The following is a 22,929-nucleotide window of genomic DNA, read 5'->3' on the forward strand; positions in this document are numbered from 1 at the left end:
CACCACTTGGCTATCCAGCACCAAATGGTCAGCCTTGCCTAGAAATATACACAAGCAAGATTATACAGACAGAAGGTTGTTATGTATTTAGGAATTATGTATGTAACAACAATTAATCAAAAGAGAGGGCAATAATTTGAAAGAGGGTGAGAAGGGGTTTATGGGAGGGTTTGTAGGGAAGAGAGGAAATGTGGAAATGAAGTAATTATAACCTTAAAAAATAAAGGAATAATTATTTAAAAGACTGGTGTAACTGAAGCACTTATCATTAAGCAGAACATAAATGTCATAAAAATGGAGTATATCTAAATTGTAACATTTAATGCTTTTTAAAAGCATGGCATATCTTTCAATAAAAAGATTGACATTTGTAGCTTCTATTAATAACATAATTTTTACAAATGTTTTCTAACTGTAGTAGCTTTGAAGAGTTAAAGGATGCTGAGAGCCCTACCAATGACAAGTCTACAACTTATTTCCATCTAATATACGACATGGTGCAAATGTCAGCAGACAGCATGCCCAAAAAGGGCAGTGTCACACTAAAGCAAACAACCTCCCTAACAAAGTTTTTTTCTGGATCAGAGCAAATGTTACTCTAGGCATGATTTAGATGGAATGATCCATCAAAGATTCACTAAAATCATTTCAAAGTTATAAATGAATCTAGTATATTTGAATGTAAATTGGCTGACTCTAATCTTGCATAAATATTCTGATTTTGAAACCTTTCCAGGTTGTCTACTGTAATGTGAACACATGTTGAATAGTATGTTAGCCAAAAGAACAATCAGAAAAAAGGACTTAATGTGTATGAGAGAATATGAGATGTATGTCTAGGGGAACGGATTTATAAAGTGCATGGGCTTGTTCCTAGTAAATTTGGGAACTACCAACAACGATGAAAATTGAACACAAGAGAGTTACCTGTAAAATGTGGCACATAAAAAGCAACGAGAACAGACAACAGAATGGTAGAATTTCAAAACGACATTTTGAAAACAAAGAGAAACAGAGGGAGCTAATATGGTAAAAATTCATAGGAGCACATTCAACGTATCAAATGCGACAACTATAAAAAACTTCTCAAATTATCTACTGCCCAAAATGTATTCTCAATATAAAAATAATGCCTTTAATTAGTGGAATCCTTGCAACTGATAATTAATCCAGGATCATGCGTAGTGTAACTACTAGTTCAAATACAGACTTTACTATAGACTGTTTAAACATATTGGGCTGGATAAACTGAACAGAAATTCAGTTTGCCAAGGTCCAAAAGAATGAACTCTAATATTTTGTGCACAGTAAGATCAAATAAACTTACACTCAGAATTTTAAGTCAAGACACCAGTGTCCTATCTCTTCTGTTACTAATGTGTGGGAGATGAGTCGCTTTCTTCTGTGTAACACTACCACTCCTTCTTGTGCCTCTGTATTACACAGGTGAGATGGTGAGGCGTTAGGTCAGCTCTGCAATCTTCTGCTCAGCAAAAAGACCACTAGGAAATGCTCAATATGCTTCCTAACCCCTCTGCCTATCACTAATCATGCCTAAACAGAGAAGTTCATTTACTATCTCTCCACTCAGCTTGGCTGCACTTTGTGAGAAGCTGTGGCTAAAAGAAGCTGCAACTCTCCTAAAGGGTGAAAGTGTATGGGCTTTGTGAACATTATTTTCCTCACTGTCCCAAAGCGCGTGCACTTTACTCTTGTAGGAGCAAGGCATCTATCTATCTATCTCTGTATCTATGTATCTTTCTATCTATCTCTGTATCTCTGTATCTCTGTATCTATCTATCTCTGTATCTATCTATCTATCTAACCTTCTATCTTCTCCCACCCCAAACCAATTGATTTTTAGAGTTGCTAAAAGTCCAAATTCTAAGAAAATGTTACTAGCCAGGCGTGATGGCACATGCCTGTAATCCCAGCACTCTGAGAGGCAGAGGCAGGCAGATCTCTGTGAGTTCGAAGCCAGGCTGGTCTATAGAATGAGTTTCAGGACAGCCAGGACTATACAGAGAAACCCTGTCTCAATAAACAAACAAAAAATTGTTATTAACTATTTACTTCCATTTTTTCACAATCTGAATGTACCTCTTTCATAACCTAAATAGTGGGAAACTGTGATCTATTGATAGCAGCTCTGATTTTTTTAAGAGAGTAAACTGTCATTTGTAAGTATGTATGAATATATGATGTGGGCCTATTTAGGATAAAAAGTGAGTTATTCCTGTGAAAGGATTTTCCTGGATGGCTTTCAGAACAGATTAATGTTAATTCTGAAAGAGTTCCTGGCAATGGTACCATACTGTAAGATGCTTACCTGCAAATCAAATTCAAAGTCAGCAGTGATTAATGTTTGGCAAAATTTTAAAGTACAGATTTATAAGTTTAGAGGCAGTGTTTATATGGATATTAATGATTCTACTTTTAATTAAGCTCAAACAAGTCTTGGTAAAGAGCAAAGAATATACCAAGGTGATAACTTAAAAATAATTGTTAATACAGAAAACAATTACATTGCTATGAAAGGATTTTTAAAAGATTTTTTCTAAGTATTTATTTTACTTTACATCGCTGAATGTTTTGCCTGCATATATGTAAGTTCACCCTGTGAGTGCCTGATGCCTGCAGAAATCAGAGGAGGGCATTGGATTTCCTCTTTATGGATGGTGTGGAGCCACCATCCTGGGTCCTGACTGCTGAGCTACTTCTCCAGCCCATAAACAAAGATTTTTAATTGGTACCTCCCTCTAAAGGGTATTTTCAACTCATCCTTCATCTATTTAGTGAAAGCATGAGTTTAAGAAGAGTACCTTTTCTTAAAACAATATTATTCATCAAATTTCCATTAATGGTCAGTCTACTAATGTTATCTTTAACCTGTGCATGCATATGTTTCAACTCATTTACATATCATCTAGTAGGGTCAGAACTCAATTGCCTTTACGCCAGGTGACTGCTGATGACTATAAATGTTATAATAGGAGACAACCAAGAATTAGGTAATCACATGGTCCTACTATGCTTAAATGTCTTAGAAACAAATTGGAAATAGGTATAAATTACTATTTGTTCATTACATGCGCAGAATTCCAGGGCTGTGTTAAGCCCTGGAATGTGTTAAGCCAGAGTCAGTCCTATCATTAACAATGAACACACTAGATAACATCATATGCTGAAGTCCCAGATGAAGGGCTAAGGAATAGAGTAAGTTATATAAGTTCCCTGTTTTCAAAAAGCATTTTTTAAATATAGAATTAGTCAAATCCTAATAAAATCCACACCATGGTTAAATCCATATACAATCATAATCTGTTTAAAACCATTTCCTTTTTGATAGCATATTAGGACACAAGACAGAGTAACATAAATTCCAAAATAAATTAACTATAAAACCAGTGGGAATAAAGCTGATAAGCGGTTACAGTCAATGTACATGTATCAAGTTTTTAATGATTTTAATTGAATAAAGTATATATAATAGCTAATGTTACTATAAGACTAATGCCCACAAATAAAAATCAAATTATAATTATTGATAGCATAAAATTTACATAAAAATAATACATACCTAGCAAATATCTCTAAACTCAAAGCATCTGATTTGTGAGAGGCCTCTCAAACAGCTTACAGTTTGAAGCACTCCATCAGTAATATGACTATCTCATCAAAACAGAACTTTCAGGCTACACTGAGTTGCTAAATTTTGTTCTCGAAGCCTAGATATGATACTTTATTAAAAGCATGATACACAAAATTGTACATATCGTTTCTTTAAATCAAGAAAATGATGGGATTATCTCCTGGAAAATTCCACTTCAAATAATAATTAGATTTATTTATTTATTTATTTATTACCCAAATTATGTAAGGAAAATAAAGGTATTAAGTGACAAATAATCCCCCCCCCCCCAATCAATGTAGCTTTTGGCAAGAAAACAAAGAAAGGGTATTTTGAGTAAGTAATCTGGAGATGAACAGTGTTGTTTTTGAGCTTTAAAATTAAATGTAAATTTTGAGAAAGCAGACATTTTCCCCTGTGTAATTAAATAACAGTGGTCTGTCTGGTAATTTTTGGTGACCAAATTTTCCTTATGACATAATAGGAATCTCGGAAAATAACTTTACCTTTCAACCTTTTCAAGTACACGGGAACATCACTCTTAATGCTTTTGGAATCCTCTTCTGTTCTTTCCCACACCATTTGAGGAGGGTTGTTTTGTGCTAGCCAGTCAGCTACTTTGTTTTCTGGTGCCATCATTCCTGTCTGAATCCCTGGCAAGTCTTGAGTTCCGGGAGAGGCCTTCTTCGCCTTGTGGCGCTGGTCAGAAGTGAATTTTGTCACATGGTCTCTAATAGTTACTTTTCCTGGCATACTGTCATCGAATTCAATGGTGAATGAGGCATGCCCTGCACCTGCTGTATGCGAACTTGGGGTGTCTTTTGTTGGAATCTCATGAATAGTGCTTTCTGCTATTTGTGATGGCGGCTGGAATTCTTTTGTAGGAATTTCAAAATAACTTGGTTCCCTACAGAAAGGAAAAAGAGCGTCTTCATTTGTAGCTGCAGACTGTTCCTCCACTTGCTTGACTTCTACGCTGCACCCTAATGAGAAAAATGAGAGAGAATTCAAAATATTTGGGAGCCTGTTGCATGAGGATCTTGGTAATGACAAATTGCATATTCTGAAAATCGGGAGGCAGATGATAGTCTGGATGAAAAGCAATTGCATTTACATGACAAAAAAATCACAGAGATAAAAGGATCCTGATTATCATCCAATTACCAACAGGAGAGGCAAGATAAACAGCAGCAATGGCACAAAAAACAAAAAACAAAAAACAAACAAACAACAAAAAAAAAACAAAGCGAGAAAAAAAATCATCAACGTGAGAAAGAATGAAAGCATAGATGGGATGTTCACTATGCACATACATGTGTCAACACATATACACATAAAATGTATGAGAGGAAAAGCACAGATTACCTAGTCAAGTCACCAGAATGAGCTACTGGAAACATCTGGAACAAGCGTGGGGCTCTAATAGTGAAGAGCAGCCAAGAGAGGGTGCACGTGAAGCAAACACGTAGCGATGCTGTGAAGTAACAGCTCCACTTACCACTGTCTCCTACCATATTCAGAGACCCACTTTAGGACAACCCTGACACTGTGGAAGCTTGGGAGACGACACACACATTACAAGGCACAAGTGCTTAGCGACACTGCATGTGGCTGGCTTATAGTAAGTCTGGGAGACACAAGCTGACATCTCCACATGGCAAAATGGGAACAGCTGCGCAGAGAACATGGGGAAAAGCTGAACAACAAGCGTGAGTGGAAGGGGAGCAGACGAGCATGAAACACAGTGGCACTTCCTCCACTGCATAACGATGTGAGAAGATGCTTTTAAATAAGTGTTATCAGGTAGCACAGATGTACAAAAAAAAAAAAAAAAAAAAAAAAAAAAAAAAAAAGTGAAGATTAAGCTGCCTTTTGGTTGAAAAAATAAAAAGATAGTATCTTACTATCATAAAAGAATTAAAATGAAATTAATTTCCCTAAGTCTCAAGCATCAAACATCTTTGTACAATTCATTAGGTTCTAAAATTGATTTTTCATATACTAAATATGAAATTATAACAAATCGTCTTCTTTTATGTTACAGAAAAATGAGAGTAATATTGTCATGAAATATGTGGTATATGATATAGAAGATATCAGGCTTCATTACTAAAATAATAATGATCATAACAGCCATGATCATATTGTCAAAAAATACACAAAAAAGGCAGAGAATATTTAAGAATAGAAACAAAGTAAAAATTATTCCTTTCAAAATTTACTCCATTTGGTTTACTTATGAAAAGTGAAAGTATCTTGAAGAAATGATTATATCAAGGAAAGAGGTAAGGTGAAAATCAAGAGCAGATAAATGTGCCCTTTAAAACATAATAAATACCCCAGTGCCACTCGGTACCCAGAGCCTGAGACGCATCACTGTTCAATAACTTACACAATGATGACTCTCAGTAAGAGCAAAGACTTAAATTGTTCTTAACTTTCACTAAGAAGGGGGTGGTGTAGACATTATACTTCATAACGACTTATGAAGTGTAAAATTCAAGTTCAATTATCTGGAGATTTTAGTATGAAAGCTGAGACTCCTTTCTCTGGATTCAAAATAATGAGAGGTGTGGTCCTTTTAAAATTATGGTCTGATATATAGTGAAAAAATTTCCTAAGAGTTTTAAAATCTTGTTAGAAAGTTAAACAGCTTTCTTAGCTCACAACATTGGTAAAACATAATCAGTTGTTAATGAATTTCACATTAATTTCTATTCATAGCTGTTTTTATTTAAGCCAAATTAAGCTACATGAGATACTATTTATACTAATATTTTATAATTAACATCCATTACCAAGAATTTAAAAAGTAATTTAGTAACTAAGCTGGAGTTGATTCTGTATACCTAAATTAGAAGACATTAACAGCTAGCAATCTATGGTTTTGTTTTTGGTTTGTTTGTTTGGTTTGTTTATTTATTTTGCGATAGGTCTTACATAGCCCAGGTTGGCCTTTTTTACTTATTTATTTATGAGTCAGGGCCTCACTATGTAGCGGCCTTCTTTTCTCTGTGGAAATGGTCAGAAATGAATTTTGTCACATGGTCTCTAACAGTTACTTTTCCCAGCGTACTGTCATGGAATCCAAAGGTAAATGAGGCATGCCCTGCACCTGCTGTATATAACTTGGTGTCTACCTTTGGAATCTCATGAATAGTGCTGTCTTTGGTAAGTAAGTTAGCATCATACTGTGCTCAATTATTGTATTTATAAAATGGACAAAAATAACAGTAACTACTACTTTTGATACCACCATGACAGTGAGATGCACACAAAGCATTTGGAAGAAATGGACAAAGTAAGCTCTACTGGATGCCAGCCATTCCTTGTCACGGTTCTACTCTTTAGCAGTCATATGTATGTGCCACTGTATTTTACAAGTTAGAATTTTAAAGTTGTGTGGAGGGGGTAAGTGTTACATTTTTTTAAATGGCACCTTAATTTTCACTACCATGTAATTATTTTCAATAAATTGTAACAGTTGAATGTGTTTTCTAACTCACTTAATTGGTTATATTCCCCCTACGCCGTACCAGATAGTTAGGTCCAGTACTTAAAGTAAGGAACTTAGAGCTCAATCGTGAAGGCTCACGCAAAAATAGTGAATGAAACAGAATTACACACTAATAATATAGTATTATTTAGTAATTTACACAATATATATTGTGGGAGAAGGGGAGGCAGATTTAGGCACAATTTATATGGGATGGGAGTATATTGGTAGAGAAAATCAAAACAATATTATCAGATGTAAGGTGCACCAGGGATCAAACAGTCCAAAATCTACTTGGCAGGCAAAACAAAAAGTCATTGTGGTTGCTTTGGAACTAAACTAAACATCAGTTCATGTTTGTTATGCAAAGTTTAGTGCAATGATGTTGAAACTTAAAGTCAAAAGTTCAGTTATGACTCAGCATTGAAAGGAAAGAAATAGAAGTAAGTAAATATATCAGATAAAAAGAACAAAATAAAAACAAACAACAACAACAACAAAAGCAGATATCCTTGATTTCCAATATCCCTTTCCTGTTTCTCCTTCCTAAAAGAACTTCAATACTTTCTAGTAGTACTTTTCTATGACACTGCTCATATGCTGTAGGGACAAATAACTCTGCACCATGCTTCAAGGGAGCAACGGCTTTATAATGATAATCACGTATGTTTTGCCAGGGACTGTTAGAACAGCGGGTGACCTTCTGGATCTGTGAGAAGCTAATGGGAGATGTATTGGAAGGGTCTTCTTCCAAATCCAAGGGCGTCTTCTGTACACAACTTTTGTTCTTTACTGCTAGGTGTGACAAAAAACCAAAGCAAAACTGTGTAACTCTGAATGCTGACAGCAGCAGCGTTGACTGTGAGGGTAACTCCATCAGCGTGCAAGCACTGTGGACAGCAAGACAGAGACGGCAGCTAGATGACAATGCTGTGTGTTGCCCTGAACAACCCTGAGAGGAATCAGGTATGGGAGCCAGGACATTCTTTTCCTACTCAGTGTCAGGTAGCAGTTCTATCATTAACGTTTGAAGGCATGTTAAATAATAATAAATAATAAAAAGAAAAACGTTGGTGAGGAAACAAGAAAGCTGTGATGAAAGGTTATTTGCAAAGTTCAGCATCTTAAAACCTCTTGATCACAACAGCTTTTCTAGTCATGCCTTGGTGTACGTAGACTATGTCAAAAGGCAAGATGTTCATAATTCTCCAGCTAAGAAAACCATCCTGCTTGCTTTGTGTAAATAAAGTCAAAGAAAACTTGAGAGACTTCTGATGGGTTTGTCCTTGCCGCAGATTCACACTCTGTCTTCCAACTGATCCTTGGTGTCTGTACTTAATTCCTCCAGTTTCGGATCCTGATCTGCTGTTACTAAACTAATCAAACTGGCTGTTCCACCCTTCAGTTCTGATGTCTTTCAACAACTTTATGTGACAAATGTTATCTCCATTATCCTGGGAATCTTGCTTTTTCTGGACAGTGGTCACCACTTAACCACACCACTAACAAAAGAAGGTGTTCCTTGGTTATTAATGTGAGGATCTAGCCCATAGCTGACTCTGCACTTTGGCTGCAGAATTCTGAATCTTATCACAATAACGAAAGCATGCTGAGGAGTTAAAACACTTATATTTATGTATCATATTTCTGAATGTAACAGAATTTTAAAAAGTTTACAGCGAATATGAGTATGGGTCAAGTAAAAACATGTAACTCATACGTACATACTACTTTCATCAATTCATTTTAGTAATTATTTTAAAATACTTAAAATGTCCACTTATGCCATTAAACTGCTATAGTTTTTTTTTTAACAATTTCATAAACTGGAAAAATGTAATAAGATTTTATACACACACCATATTTAGTATTTTTTGTATAATATAGTAACGATAAGAACAAAGCCATTATCATCTTTAAAATATCAACTTATGGTATTAATTTTCACAGTAGAGTGACTTTTGCTTAAACAATAAATACTTGCCCAATATGAATTTGATGTCACAGCCATTGAGTTATTTTTACCTGACGTCCCAGTTTCGTGGTTTTTTTCTTCAGGCTTGCCATTAGACTTGAAAGCTCTTTGTTCATCCACCTCATCATCTCCCCACCACGATGGCTGCCCATATAATGGAGTTCCACGGGGCATAGCAGAAACATCTGAAAAGAGATGGGTAAAAAAAAAATTTTTAAAGCAGACGAAACAAAAGAATATTGCTAGATTTACTTAGTTGGTTAAAAATACTCTACTTTCAGTAATACAGCATTTGTACATGAACTTAAACAGCACTTGGCACAACTAAGCGAATGAAGACTGGCAATGAGTAAATAGTGCAACTTGCTACATACAGCCCAACAGCTCTTTGTTAAGTGTTAGGGACTCTGATGTACAACTGAGCTTCTGTAAGAAATGATCACTGAGTATTTAGACAGAAGACTTAGGTAGCATAGTTTTGTTTGAATTACCCAGTGATTTCCAAGGGGATAATAAAATTAGTCTACCTAGAAATGCTACTGAGTCTAAATATATAAAATATGAAGCTGTAGCAAATTTTGGCGTGAGCAACAAGGGGCGTTATACAGTGACCGCATTTGCGCTCATTCAATGCTAACACATTGTAGTTTCAGTAGACACAGTTTTGTTTATCAACTTAATACATTTGTTACTTAGGGGATTATCTATGGAAAGCATCTTTGTAATTCTTAACACTAAGCACTAGATGATATGATGATGTAGCATTATCTAAAATTTCCCTTTTATTTCAATTATAATTCAGAAAATTATAGATAATATGATATAATAAACTATAGTTATAAACTATTATTTCCTTTAAGTATTAAAACTACTTTGCTTAAATATTTAAAATATGGGGTATACCTATATGTAGTTCTCAATGCTTTTTAGGGTAAACTGGCTACATTAAAAAGCACTCTGGGATCAACACTAGTATACATTAGTTTTATACAGTTATAGATGTGTGTGAGAACAAAAATTATAATTTCTTCAAAACTAAATATTAAGTTCAGAGTTTATTTCTAGAGGAGTTAGCTTATTGTAATGTATATTACATTGACAACTATGATGTGCTGTTACTGTAATGTACATTGTATTAACTACTGTGTTGTTTTGAGCTCATCTGAGAAGTTAACTCTGGAAGTGTGACAGACACCACATTAGACTCCAAGTGTGCTTGTCTCAAAGTGTCCTCTAGGGTCTGGGGAGAGGCTAGTCCCCTAATTCTGTGACAGGAAGGGAAGAGAAAAACAGTCCAACAGTAAAATGTGAGTCCTTGAGGACAACTAAAGGGTGTTTTCAACAGAGATTATTATTGTTTATCCTGTAATATTAAACTATCTGCAGAGGAAGAGAGAAGCTTGTGAAACGTGGCTCTGGGGATCTGAACCACCAAGAGACAGTTCAACTGAGAAACACAGATGGCTGCCTCAGCTCCCCAGCAAGCTCTGCTAGATGTTGTGAGCATCTGTCAGATGACACCTCCCTTCTATATTTTGGTTGTTTTACTTGGAAGCTTCACCTCAACAGAGACTCTATTCTGCTTGGGACTTTGTACGGGAACTTCAGCTGGCTGGTTTACAGTTGTTCCACAGTCGGTTTCTCTGAGTACCCAACTTGATGATGATGATGACGACGACAACAATAATAATGGTGACTATGACATGTGTGTGCGCAGGTGACCGTGATCTCTGCTTCCCTCCCTCCCTCCCTCCCTCCATGCAGACAGACAGACATGGCCACTGTGGATCATGCCGACCACTCACCCACGGGCTTCTCCTCTGACTTCAGTGTTTCTGTGGCTCGGGGCTGCACTTCTGCAGCAGCATCCACTTTTGAGTCTGTGCCTTTGGCACTTGTTGATTTTGGTAATTCTGATTCTGAAGACTTCTGGGACAACTGAAGCTGAATGGTGAACTTCTCATGCTACAAAACATTTAAAGTCAAGGTGAAGCTTCCATGAAAGAAGTCAACCCTAGGAGCATGGTGACAACATGGATAAACTCTTACCTTAAGAGCTTCTTCAGGGACCCGCATTTCTCCTCGTACTACAGTGAAGAGATTTGTATGTAAACAGAGCTAAGGAAGAACGTAACTCCAAAATTCTGGTCATTGTGCTTAAAAATGGTCATCAGATATAACTTAGGAATTCTCCTATTTCAAGAGTAAATAAAAGACTTATTATAATTTATTTATCATCTATTAATATAGTTCTGGGAATTAATCCCAGGACCCTGCATATGCTACACAAGTACTCTCCCACTAAACCACATCCCTAGATTTAAAAAAAAAAGTATTTTTTTCCTTTTATAGGCAAGGTCCTTAAATTTGAGATTCTCCTAGAAGTTCAGAGTACCAGGAATATAGCATATGTTTGTAACAGTCCCTTTAATAATAATAATAATAATAATAATAATAATAATAGTAATAATAGTAATAATAATAATAGTAATAAATAATATTATAATACTTAAAATATATCATTATAATCTTAGGCACTATCATTCCTTCAAACCTTCAAATAATTAAAGCACAAATATTTTTAATTTTTACAAGCAACAATATGACAGAAACAAAATGAACAAAATTAAAGATATCTAGTCACAAAAGTGTAAAAATGTCTCATGGGTCAATACCCAACAGCAAATCCTAAAAAAAAAAAAAATGATTATTCAGATTTTCATAAACTTCGATAAAAATGAGGTTCATTTTACAAGTACCAAGAAAATGAATTCCTTAATTATGGCTCATATGCATCCACACCATCCCCTTCCCTCCATGCACCGCAATAAGGTCATATTACATTATCAAACAATGATTCTATATACATAAGAACAAAAGTGCTTAGCTACAATGAATGCTTTCATTATTATGCCAAAACAAGAAGCCTTCTTATTAACAATCAATTCACTAGAGGTCTTATTTCCTACCATTATGGAACCTTACAATAAAAGAAATTTTATAATCACATGCTAAATTCTACCCTCCTTTACTAATTCAAAGCATTCATCAGTCACGTGCATGGGAAGAAATTGTCATCACCGTGACTTGTGTGTGAGAGGGATCGCAAATGTAATGGAGGCAATAAATGTATTAACAGAACTTCTTAGAGCTGTAAGCAACCTTGGAAAATACTCTGTTCAATTCCTCCAGTCTTTGCTCCTAGTGAATGGACAGGACTCCGTGCTCCAAAAGACTCTCGTTCCACAATTCTGCCTGGAGGTTTCCTGTTCCATAGGAGGCTTTCTATGGCTTTAAAATATTAAGACTATTCTTTTATTGTCACATACTTATATGCTGTTACATATAAAAATACATGTAACTATACATTTAATGAAAATTGTCTAGGGCAGTGGTTCTCAACCTGTACACTGCAACCCCTACCAGATATCCCGCATATCAGAAATTTATATTATGATTCACATAACAGTGGCAACACTACAGTTATGAAGTAGCAACTAAGTAATTTTATGGTTGGGGTCACTACAACATGAGGAACTGTACTAAAGGATCACAGATTAGAAAGGTTGAGAATCACTGCTCTAGTACTTTTTTGTCTCAGAAATTAAGTGCTTGAGAAAATTCTCAGCACAACTACTTTTCAATGGAAATGACAGCATTTAAAATATGGACAGTGATTTCTATGAAAAATTGTAGATTATTGTGAGGATTTTTAAGGTACTACCTTTTATGGAAACATGGAGGTCTGTCTTGGGGCTTCTCTAAGGTATACCCTCTGATAAGCGGAAAGTTCATTTTAGAGAGCATGAGAGGGATCCTCTTTCTTATGCTCAACTATTTTATGTTTCCAACGTGTGGAACCAAAACGACCTCTCTCTCCTCTCTCATGACTTCACCTGTGAGATCTGAGACTGCTGTGGTGTCATGCTTTAAATAAAAATGGCCCCTAGGGCAGGACCAGCTCATCTCTGCCTCCAACCTGCTCTCAGCAACTATTCCTATGCCATGTTTGCCTGTCTCCTGCCATGCTCCTTGCTATGATGGCCATGGACTAACAGTGTGAAACTGTAGTAAGCAACCCTGAATTAAACGTTTTCTTCTATAAATGGCTGTGGTCATGAGGTATCTTCAAAGGAATAGGAAAGAAACTAGATATGTGGGACCAGCTCTTAGATCTTGAAAGCTGTATCTTCTCAGTTGTGTAAGCTTACACAGGTAGTTTTTATTTGCCAATCCAAAAAAAAAAAAAAAAAAAAGACAGATACAATTACTCAGTGTCAGTAAGTTACAAAAATTTAAATGTTTATATGAAACGGGGGTGGGGGCAGGGGGTGGGAATGGGTGGGAGCAGTTCTGGGAAATATAGGGCCTTTACCACCCTAAATCATAAGAATACTTTCTGTAGTGTATTTCCTCAGTGCTTTATAAGCCTACAATGCTAATCTAAACCATCCCTATACACCTTATTTGGTAAGTACTCCTCTAAAGGGTCACAGAAACTAACCTCCATGGCAGGAACGCACTTTTAGACACCACCCTTTACCTTAGTGACAATTAAGACTGAGCAAAGTGAATTTTTATATAGTTTTAGTTATTCATAGAGCTCTGACCTTAAAACACAAGTGCCAGACATCATTGACAAGTCTTTAAAAAAAAAATCTTTAACTCGAAATAAACATACAACAAAGCTATAGCCAATATTTTACTAAATACCAAAGCAATAAAGAATTGTCTCTAAAACCCAGAATGCAAGGGATGTACCACTTTCTACATTCTTAGTTACCACAGTGCTCAAAATTTTAGCTAAAACAATAAGACAAGAGAAAGATAAAAAAAAAAAAAATCATATTATCCTATTAGCACACATGATGAGTCTATCCCTGAAATTCTCTACAGTCTCCGTCAAGTAACTCAGACTTTATACACCTTCAGAAAAGTTGTAGGGCATAAAATCAACAAAAAAAGTGGGGTTTTAATGCTCAAATAACAATCTTGCTGAGAAAAAAACATTATAAAAGAAACATTCCATCCACCTGTCAAAATAAGGTACCTAGTGATACACCTAATCAAAGAAGTAGACCTTTTCAATGAAAATTTAAGACACTGAAAATAAGAGTAGATCACAGAAAGGCCTTCCATGTTCCTAGACTGGCAGAATTGCCTTAAAAATGGCTGTTATTCAATGTAATTTATAGACTCAATGCAATCTCAATCAAAATCCCAATGTCTTTCTTTACACAATGAGAAAAAAATAATTTAGAAATAAGTATGGAAACACAAGAGGCCATGAATAGCCAAAACAATTCTAAGAAACAAGAACACTGCTGGAAATATCACAATACCTGACCTCCAAAGTAAACTGCAGAGCAACAGTGACAAAAGACATAGTTCTGGTGCATGTGCGTGTACGCGCGCGCGTGCGCGCGCACACACACACACACACACACACACACACACACACACACACACACACACACACAAAGAGGCATACTGACCAATGGAACATAAGAGAGGATATAAAAGTAAACCTGCACAGCTATGGACAGTTAACATGACAAATTGTCCCAAACAAACATTGAAACAAAGACAGTCTATTAAAAATCTGCTTTAAAAAAATCTGCAGGCACTGCTGGATATCCACTTACAGAAGAATGAAATTAGATCCAAATCTGGCACAATAATCAAATTAAAGTGGATGAACACTCTTAATTTAGACTCTGAAGTGCTGATAGTGCTAGAGAAAACCATGGGGATAGCACTTTAAGACAGGCAAGGCTGAAAAATTTCTGAACAGGATTTGATAGCAAAGCAAACATCCCAAAGTGGGATTGTGTAGAATTATGAAGCATCTGTACAGCTAAGAAAACTACCAGCAGAGTAAACAGCCCACAGAACGGGAGAAATCGTGTGCTAGATACATTTAGAATGTGGTCCAATGTCTAAAACATAGAGAAGGATACTGAACATCCATCAGGAAAATGAAAATCAAAACTACCTTGGGTTCCACCTCACCACATCAGAATGGCTATTATCAGAGAAACAAAAAACAAAAACAAATGCTGGCTGAAGATATGGGGTAGGAGAAACCCTTATTCATTGTTGATGGGAATATAAACTGATGGGAAAATTACAGGCATCTGATCAAGGTATCTCAAGAAACAAAGAGTCACCATGCGATCCAGCCATCCAGCACTCAGAGCATGCAACATCCCACCGTAGAGATACTTGACCAGCTCCTATTTCACAATAGGAAGCAAGTGGAGCCAGCCCAGATGTTAATCGACAACAGATCAATGGTTAATGAAGATGCAGTGCATACACGGTGAAATTTTACTCAGCTATACAGCAAAAAGAAATCATAAAGTATACAAGAAAGTGGGTGGATCTGTAAACAAATTATGCGAGGTAACCCAAATTCAGAAAGGCAAATACCACATTTTCTATTTTATATGTGGACTTTGGATTTTAATGTGTATATGTTTGTACAGACGTGTGTGTGTGTGTGGTAAGGGTCTAGGTAATTAAACTGGAGAGAAGATCACCAGAGTGGAAAAAAGTGGTACTAAAGACGATGGTAATAGAACATACACAACATGAAAACAGAGAAGAGGTCACTGGGGATATAAGACTGTAAGGAGGAACAACGTAAGTAAGCTGCATTTGAACCCCAGCACTTTGTATGGCAACTACAAATTTTAAGTGAAAAAGAAAACTACAACCAGATAAGATTGCATTCGCCTATAATCTTAGCACTTAAGGAGCTGAGGCAAAAGGACTATGAGTTTGAGCCAATCACTAGACTAGATTCCGTTTTCTTTAATGATGCCTCCCCTGGTAGGTTAACCACATTCAAGGTTAGGCCCACTCCCAGCCAGCCACACAAATTGGATTCAGCGATGGGGTGGGAGGGTTTTGGGGGACTAAAAGAAAAGAAAACTCAAAGTTGGGTGGGAAGGAAGCAGAGGGTGGTAATAGAAGTAGTTAGGGGAGGGAAAGTGAGTATGTTCAAAACATCCACAAAACTGCCAGACAACTTCAAAGAGTAAAATAATACTGGTTTTTGTTTTCGAGACAGGGTTTCTCTGTGTAGCCTTGGCTGTCCTGGACTCACTTTGTAGACCAGGCTGGCCTTGAACTCACAAAGATCCACCTGCCTCTGCCTCCCAAGTGCTGGGATCAAAGGCATGAGCCACCACACCTGGCTTCTAGTTCACATCTTCAGCCATTTTAAAAACTGTCTTTCCATTAAGATGACATGTTGTTAATCAGAGCTTTCCACTCTAGGGTAGAGTATCTAGAGATTGGCTATTAATTTTATATACAAATACAACATGACAATTTACCTACTAGTATTGTTAATACAAAAACAAATATAGCTACCACATAAAATAGTTTAAAAAATTCTGTCCCATGGAATAAAATTTGTCAACATAAAAGGCCCATGTTCATTTACATAAAAGGCACAAAATTATAACCAATATGAAATGTTAAATGAAAGCAATAGAACTAAATGAGTTTCACCTGGGCATCTGCATGACCATGCTACTGTGTTAGCTCAATACGACTGTACAATTCTGAGGACGTTCTTAGGGACCAGAGACATTGAGGGCCCTAGCCAACTGTAGATGTATTGTGAGTTGATGTTAGGAAAAGAAAATAAAGTTAGCTTGCTGTTGATAGATTACAGTCTGTGAGGTACAACTAACTCTGTCATGCTCTGTTCCCACTCTTCTTGAGAGTGCTCTCAGGCCATGCCCAAGCCATCTTCCCGTTCCCAGCTCCAGGAAGCCAGGACCAAGTGTGCTCTACTGTATTTGCTGTAGTTTCTTCTAAAATTCAAAAAAGGTAACTTTATAAGATTTTATTAAAGTCTGGATTTCTTAGGATTTGCCCTTATTTGAAGACAGCTAATAGTAAACTAATTACAGCAGGTACTTGCATACATAATATGCTTGTTAAGTTTTGATAAAACTTGAGTTGGTTAAAAATAATTCTTAACTACTTTATATAATATGCTATCTAAAACAATTACATTTATTTATTTGGTGTATGTGTGTACGCATGTACACAAAGGTATGTGTGTAGTAGTCACACAACATACTGCAGAAGACTCATGTCCTTCCACTGTGTGGGTCATGGGGATTGGTCTCTGGCTGCAAGCCGTGGCAGCAAGAATTTCACCTGCTGAGCATTCTCACCAGCCCCACCACACATATTTTTTTTAAGATTTAAAATATGTAACAAACAAGCATTTAATGTATGTATTTTTCAGTTTTTCAAATATAAATATAATATATGCAACGAAACAGCATAAAAATTCTTTTGTTCTTTGTGTTAGTACATTTGAGTATCAATTCAAGTTTTCTGAGACTACTTTCTTGTGTAAAGTGATCTATGTCTACCACATTGCTAATGTTTAACTTTTAAAATTATGTCAATCTCAGTAAATATTTTAAAATTAAATATTAACAGAAATGTTCAGCATAATGGAAAATATTTTTATTTTAATGAAATACAAATGTTTTCATTATTACTTAGGTTTTTACTTCATTTTACGAGGTTCCTTTATACTGCTCTTCATTGTGCAGTAAAATAATAACTGTCCAGTTATTAAACTTCTGAGTTTTAAACAAAAAAATGAATACACATTAAATGAAAGGAAATTGCTAGTCATGCAATGCTGGTGTCAGAATGCACAGGATATGTTAAGATTTGAATTAACCCAGCAGTACAGCATGGAAGGGAAGGCAGGTCAACGTGTTCTATCCCTGGAGACTCACGTGGGCCCTTGAAATTCCCCTGGCAAGAGCCCTTGGTACACAGTGCTCAGGGTGTGCACAGTCTCCTCTCAGCTCCATTCTTTAGCACCCAAACTGCATGTATAGTAGCACCACAGAGAGCTGGGAAACAGAGGAGTCTTATGGAGCTTTCTAGGATCATTCTTAGGAACACAGTAACAAAAACTAAATAAATAAAAACTTTAAAAAGCATAAATTTCTAGTATTGTGAATTCTTATATCACAAAATGTTTACTTGTAGCATAGTAAATATTTTTATTAATTTTAATAAATGTACAAAATTATGTAAGGATATCATATCCAAATCTCAGCTTATCTTCAAGTTTCAAAGTGATGTATGTCTGTTCTGGTATCCTTACATCATTCACAAAAGTCTACAAGAAAGAAAGAAAAAGGTTATACTGCATCTTAAGTATGAATTCTCACATTTCAGTCAAATTCATCAACCTACTATTCAAAAGCACTTATGGTGAAGTGCATCCTGACATGTGCAAAGTATCCCACAGCATAGGAACTGTTTCATGCTAAGCCATTTGTCAAGACATTGGCAACACAAAGAATACAACAATGCCAGGCTGAGTTCTGGCACTGGGAATGTTTCTAAAAATGAAGCTAGAAAAGCTCTTAAATTTGAAGCTGGAAAACTGTACGGAGTTAAATACTTAACTCTAAACAGCTTTAGAATTTTTAGAAATTTTATTTGCAGGGACTAAGATTTTATTGCTTCATTCTCAGAGTCATTCCAAAGAAAAACACCCCTTAAAAAGTTTTATTACATTATTTATTTATTGTTTGTGTATTGTACACATGTGTGTAATACTGTGCATGTGAAGGTCAGGGAAACTTGCTTAAATTATTTCTGTTTCCAACAGTTTGAGGAATTAAACTCTGCTCATCAGGCCTAGCAGCAAGCATCTTTAACTGCTGAGCCATTGGTGGTTACTTTACAACTGCCATATTAGTTCTTTAGATCTTTTTATTAATTAAGATACACTATGGTATCTTAGTGAATAGATTCTTCCTATGTATTTAAATTCTGTTATATCTTTATCATGGTATTTTATCTTTACTCAGTTATATCTAACAATGCTAAAAAATTACCAAAATAACCAGAGAAATAGCAGAATTACTTAGAACATCACTAGTCAAGAAAAATATGTCACAATTATTCAATTATAGACTCCTTGTAATTTTTTGTAGGCTTGTAACAAGAAATAAAACTAGTTTCGATAATGTATTTTACATTTAGTCTAGTGTATTAAAACAAGAAATAAAACTAGTTTCGATAATGCATTTTCCATTCAGTCTACTGTATTAAAATACTATCTCAAGAAGTAAAAATTAGTAAGGTATTTTGTGTGTGTGTGTGTGTGTGTGTGTGTGTGTGTGTGTGTGTGTGTGAGAGAGAGAGAGAGAGAGACAGACAGACAGACAGACAGACAGACAGACAGGAGAGAGAGAGGAGAGAGGAGAGAGAGAACAGAGACAAAGACACAGAGACAGACAGAGTGTATTTAAACCTTTGGAATGTAGACTAGTCACATCTCAAGTATTCAATGGTCCCTAACGGCCATGGTAGTGAAAGGCCCAGATAGAGAATAAGGCAACAGAGACATAAATCATCGTTCTGTCATCCTCCAGTTTCTTACTGAAATGCCTGACATATTGCATCAGCTTTCCAAGAAGACATCTGGAGATACTATCTTTGTAGGTTCTTTCTTTCTTTCTTTCTCTCTCTCTTTCTCTCTTTCTTTCTTTCCTTCTTTCTACTATTAGAGGACAACTAAAAACACTCAGTTTAAATGTTCATAGATGCAAACAGACAGAAAAAACTGAAATGAAACAAAACTTAATTATATAATCAATAGTCAGGAATACTGTAGAATATGACACCAATAACATAATTATAGCATAGACTAAATTATCACATGGTGTATCTTTATAAATAAAGATAATTCTAGCTCATTTTTCCTTCATCTAGAATTAATGAGAAAAGAGTACTTTTAAGGACAAAAAAGAAAAAAATGTTTTCATCCTGTTAATCATTCAATAAGGACTATGCGGTATTGCCAACAAGAACCTAAACAATTATATATTTTTAAGTTTTATTTTAAGTGTGTGTGTGTGTGTGTCTATAAGTGCAAAGTGCATATACATATCAGTGCTCCTGTTTGTGGAGGCCAGAGGTCAATTCAGTGCTCTTCACAATCCATCTATCCTGTTTTTTGAGGCAGTTTCTCACTGGGACCTCAGGCTTGCCAGTTAGGTTAGGGTTAGTACTGCTGTGGACCACATGGAACTCTAGTCTGGGGGGTAAAAAAAAAGGAAACAACAGGCCTAAGCTGGACCACAGGCTGCTGTGCAGTAGCACAGTAAGAAGAGCAGGACTGGGACGTGACAGACACGGGAGGGTACACGGTAAGCCCAACAGTGGAAGGAGGGGGACGGAACGTAAACAAGGGGCTCACAGATATGTGGGCCACACAAGTGCAGCAACAGAGAAGCTTAACCGGCTCACAGATATGTGGGCCACACAAGCGCAGCAACAATAAATTTCAACTCTCTCTGCTTTATTTTAATATCATTTCCGGTGGTAAAAACATGTATTCAGGGCCCTGAAAAATATATTTTGTGATAGGCTGAAAGGAGTAGGAGTGAAAGTGATTAAGCTGAATTTAGAGGTTTAAATGCTTTTCTTAAATATCAAATAATGAGGGCGAGAGAGCTCAGAGGGTAAGAGCACACGCTGCTCTTGCAGAGGACCAGAGTTCAGATCCAGCAACACACACCGAGCAACTTACAACTACCTGTAACTTCTGCTCTAGAGGATCCAAGACTTTCTCCAGGCCTACATGAACAGCATCACTCACATTCACATGTGCATACTTGAAAAATAAGCATTTAACCAATGAATTTGTAGAAAAGCATATAGATTCTTGATTATTAAAATAGTCTGAGCTATCTTTTTAAAATAACTAAATCATAATAACAATATTTTAACACTTTTAGAATGTTTACTATATATTGGTTTAAATGGTTAAAATTATTTACTCTTAAAACTGAGGACCATGGAGATTAAGTAATTTTTCCACGGTTATGTCACCAGTTAAATGGAAACTGGGCTTGTAAATGACACTTCATTGTTTCCCTCCTAATTCTGGCATCATTACCTAGGTTAGTGGCTCAGAGCACTGGATGCTCTTCTAGAAAAGGAAGGCTCGCTTCCCAGCACTCAGGTGGTAGCTTACAACCATTTGTAATGTCATTCCAAGGGGATCTGAAGCCCACTTCTGGACCCTACAGGCTCTGTGTATGTATGTATGTACACAGACATACATTCAAGCAAACACACATACACATAAAAATAAAATCTCCCCTAAGTACATATGCTGTGGATTACATACTCTCCTGAATAATACATGATAATACTTTACAGAATTTTTATATTATTTGCTGTAGAGTCCTTTATGGAATGTTTGGGCTGTCACTCTGGTGACACATTCACCACTTGTGTAAGTGTCATTCTTTAATAAGCACATAAACACACTGCCACACTTAAAATCCTTACAATAGTACTACAGAAAATAATTGTCCCCACTATTTTATAGTTGAAGAATAGTATATTTTAAATGGTATCTTCATTTTAATGAATTTAAATTTGTTAAATTTATACAATATAGAAGATAGTATCAATCTGTATGAAGAAACTGAACTTTGAAGAAATAAAATGTTTTCTTACAAGTCACTCTGTTAATAAAGTCTTACTATAAAGTTTATATCCAGAGACTGATCTTAAGTTCAAACTGAGGACATTCCTCTTCATATCTTAACTGTCTTTCACAAAATTATTGAGTTAATCAACTGACAAAAATATAAGTCAAGAAGTTCATATTTCAACTGATTTTTAAAATATAGTTTAACAGGGCTGAATGTGGTGGCACATGCCTGTAATCCCAACACTCGGAGAGGCAGAGGCAGGTGGATCATTGTGAGTTCAAGGTCATCCTGGTCTAGAAAGAGAGTCCAGGATAGCCAAGGCTACACAGAAAAACCATATCTTGAAAAACAAAAATAAAAGACGCAAAGAATTTAATTAATCACTCATTTGAACGACTAATACACTGATGTAATTTTTATTTTTCCAGATAATAAAAATAAGACATAAGAATACCATTGTGGTTGAGATGAAACTCCTACAAGGTCCTCTGGATTGAAACTTCATTTAATTAATTCATTATATAGATATACATATATATGCGCGTGCGCGCGTGTGTGTGCGTGTGTGTGTGTGTGTGTGTGATTCATAAACTGTGTGGAACTCTGCACAGCAACTCAGATGGATTTCATAATTCAGGGCTGATAAAATTGATAAACTGCACAAAACAGATATTAAAGCATAGGTTTTGGGCTGTATGTACAAAAAGAACAAAAAGCTTAGCCAGCAGAAGTTGTGAGTCCACACTGTAGACATAGATCCTTTACATGTAACTGATACTGCCCACTGTGTTGGCTTGTTTGTTTTCCTTAATCCTGTCAACATGTTAACATTAACCAGTTTATGTTCCTAAATGCGAGGGCTTTTTCTTTGATCCCTTTAGGAAGTAGAATTTAAGGGTTACTCTTAGAATGCTAAAGAAAATGGAAAGACTGATAGGCCAAATAAAGTCTAACTATTTGGACTCTTCCACGGAGAAGACCAGAACAGCAGGAAAAAAGAGGCTGTTAGACCAAGGGAAGGGTGACAGAACATGAGTCCAGACAGAGAAATTTCAGTACAAACTTGATTACATGTACTAGAATCAACAGCATAATTAACAACAACAAAAGATCAAACAATAAATATAAAAGTCTTTTATTATTAGGCAAATTAAAAGCTGAAAAAAAGTTTTTATTTCTGCATCTGCTTTCCATATAATGTTTAGCGTCTGGTTTTGTGGTAGCAATTCAAAACACTCAATATACAGGTAATTTGATAAAATTTCAACAGGATATAATATCAGTGATAATATATTTGGTTGTTAGAAGAATC

At 35.9% G+C, this 22,929-nt stretch overlaps 1 protein-coding gene across 12 annotated transcripts in view; it reads right to left on the reverse strand.

The window, feature by feature from the left end:
• Positions 1-22,929, reverse strand: part of Cep170 (centrosomal protein 170) — a 93,513-nt gene that overhangs the window by 44,412 nt on the left and 26,172 nt on the right. For all 12 annotated transcript variants that reach the window (XM_051147951.1, XM_051147950.1, XM_051147958.1 and 9 more), the window contains exons 4-8: positions 18,193-18,274; positions 11,152-11,207; positions 10,908-11,067; positions 9,153-9,287; positions 4,138-4,614 (exon numbers count right to left, since the gene is read on the reverse strand). In XM_051147951.1, the coding sequence (XP_051003908.1) occupies positions 4,138-4,614; positions 9,153-9,287; positions 10,908-11,067; positions 11,152-11,207; positions 18,193-18,274 (910 nt within the window). The remainder of the gene's footprint in view (positions 1-4,137; positions 4,615-9,152; positions 9,288-10,907; positions 11,068-11,151; positions 11,208-18,192; positions 18,275-22,929) is intronic.

The sequence above is a fragment of the Acomys russatus genome, chromosome 6 (assembly GCF_903995435.1).
Source record: "Acomys russatus chromosome 6, mAcoRus1.1, whole genome shotgun sequence".
NCBI classification, from domain to species: domain Eukaryota; kingdom Metazoa; phylum Chordata; class Mammalia; order Rodentia; family Muridae; genus Acomys; species Acomys russatus.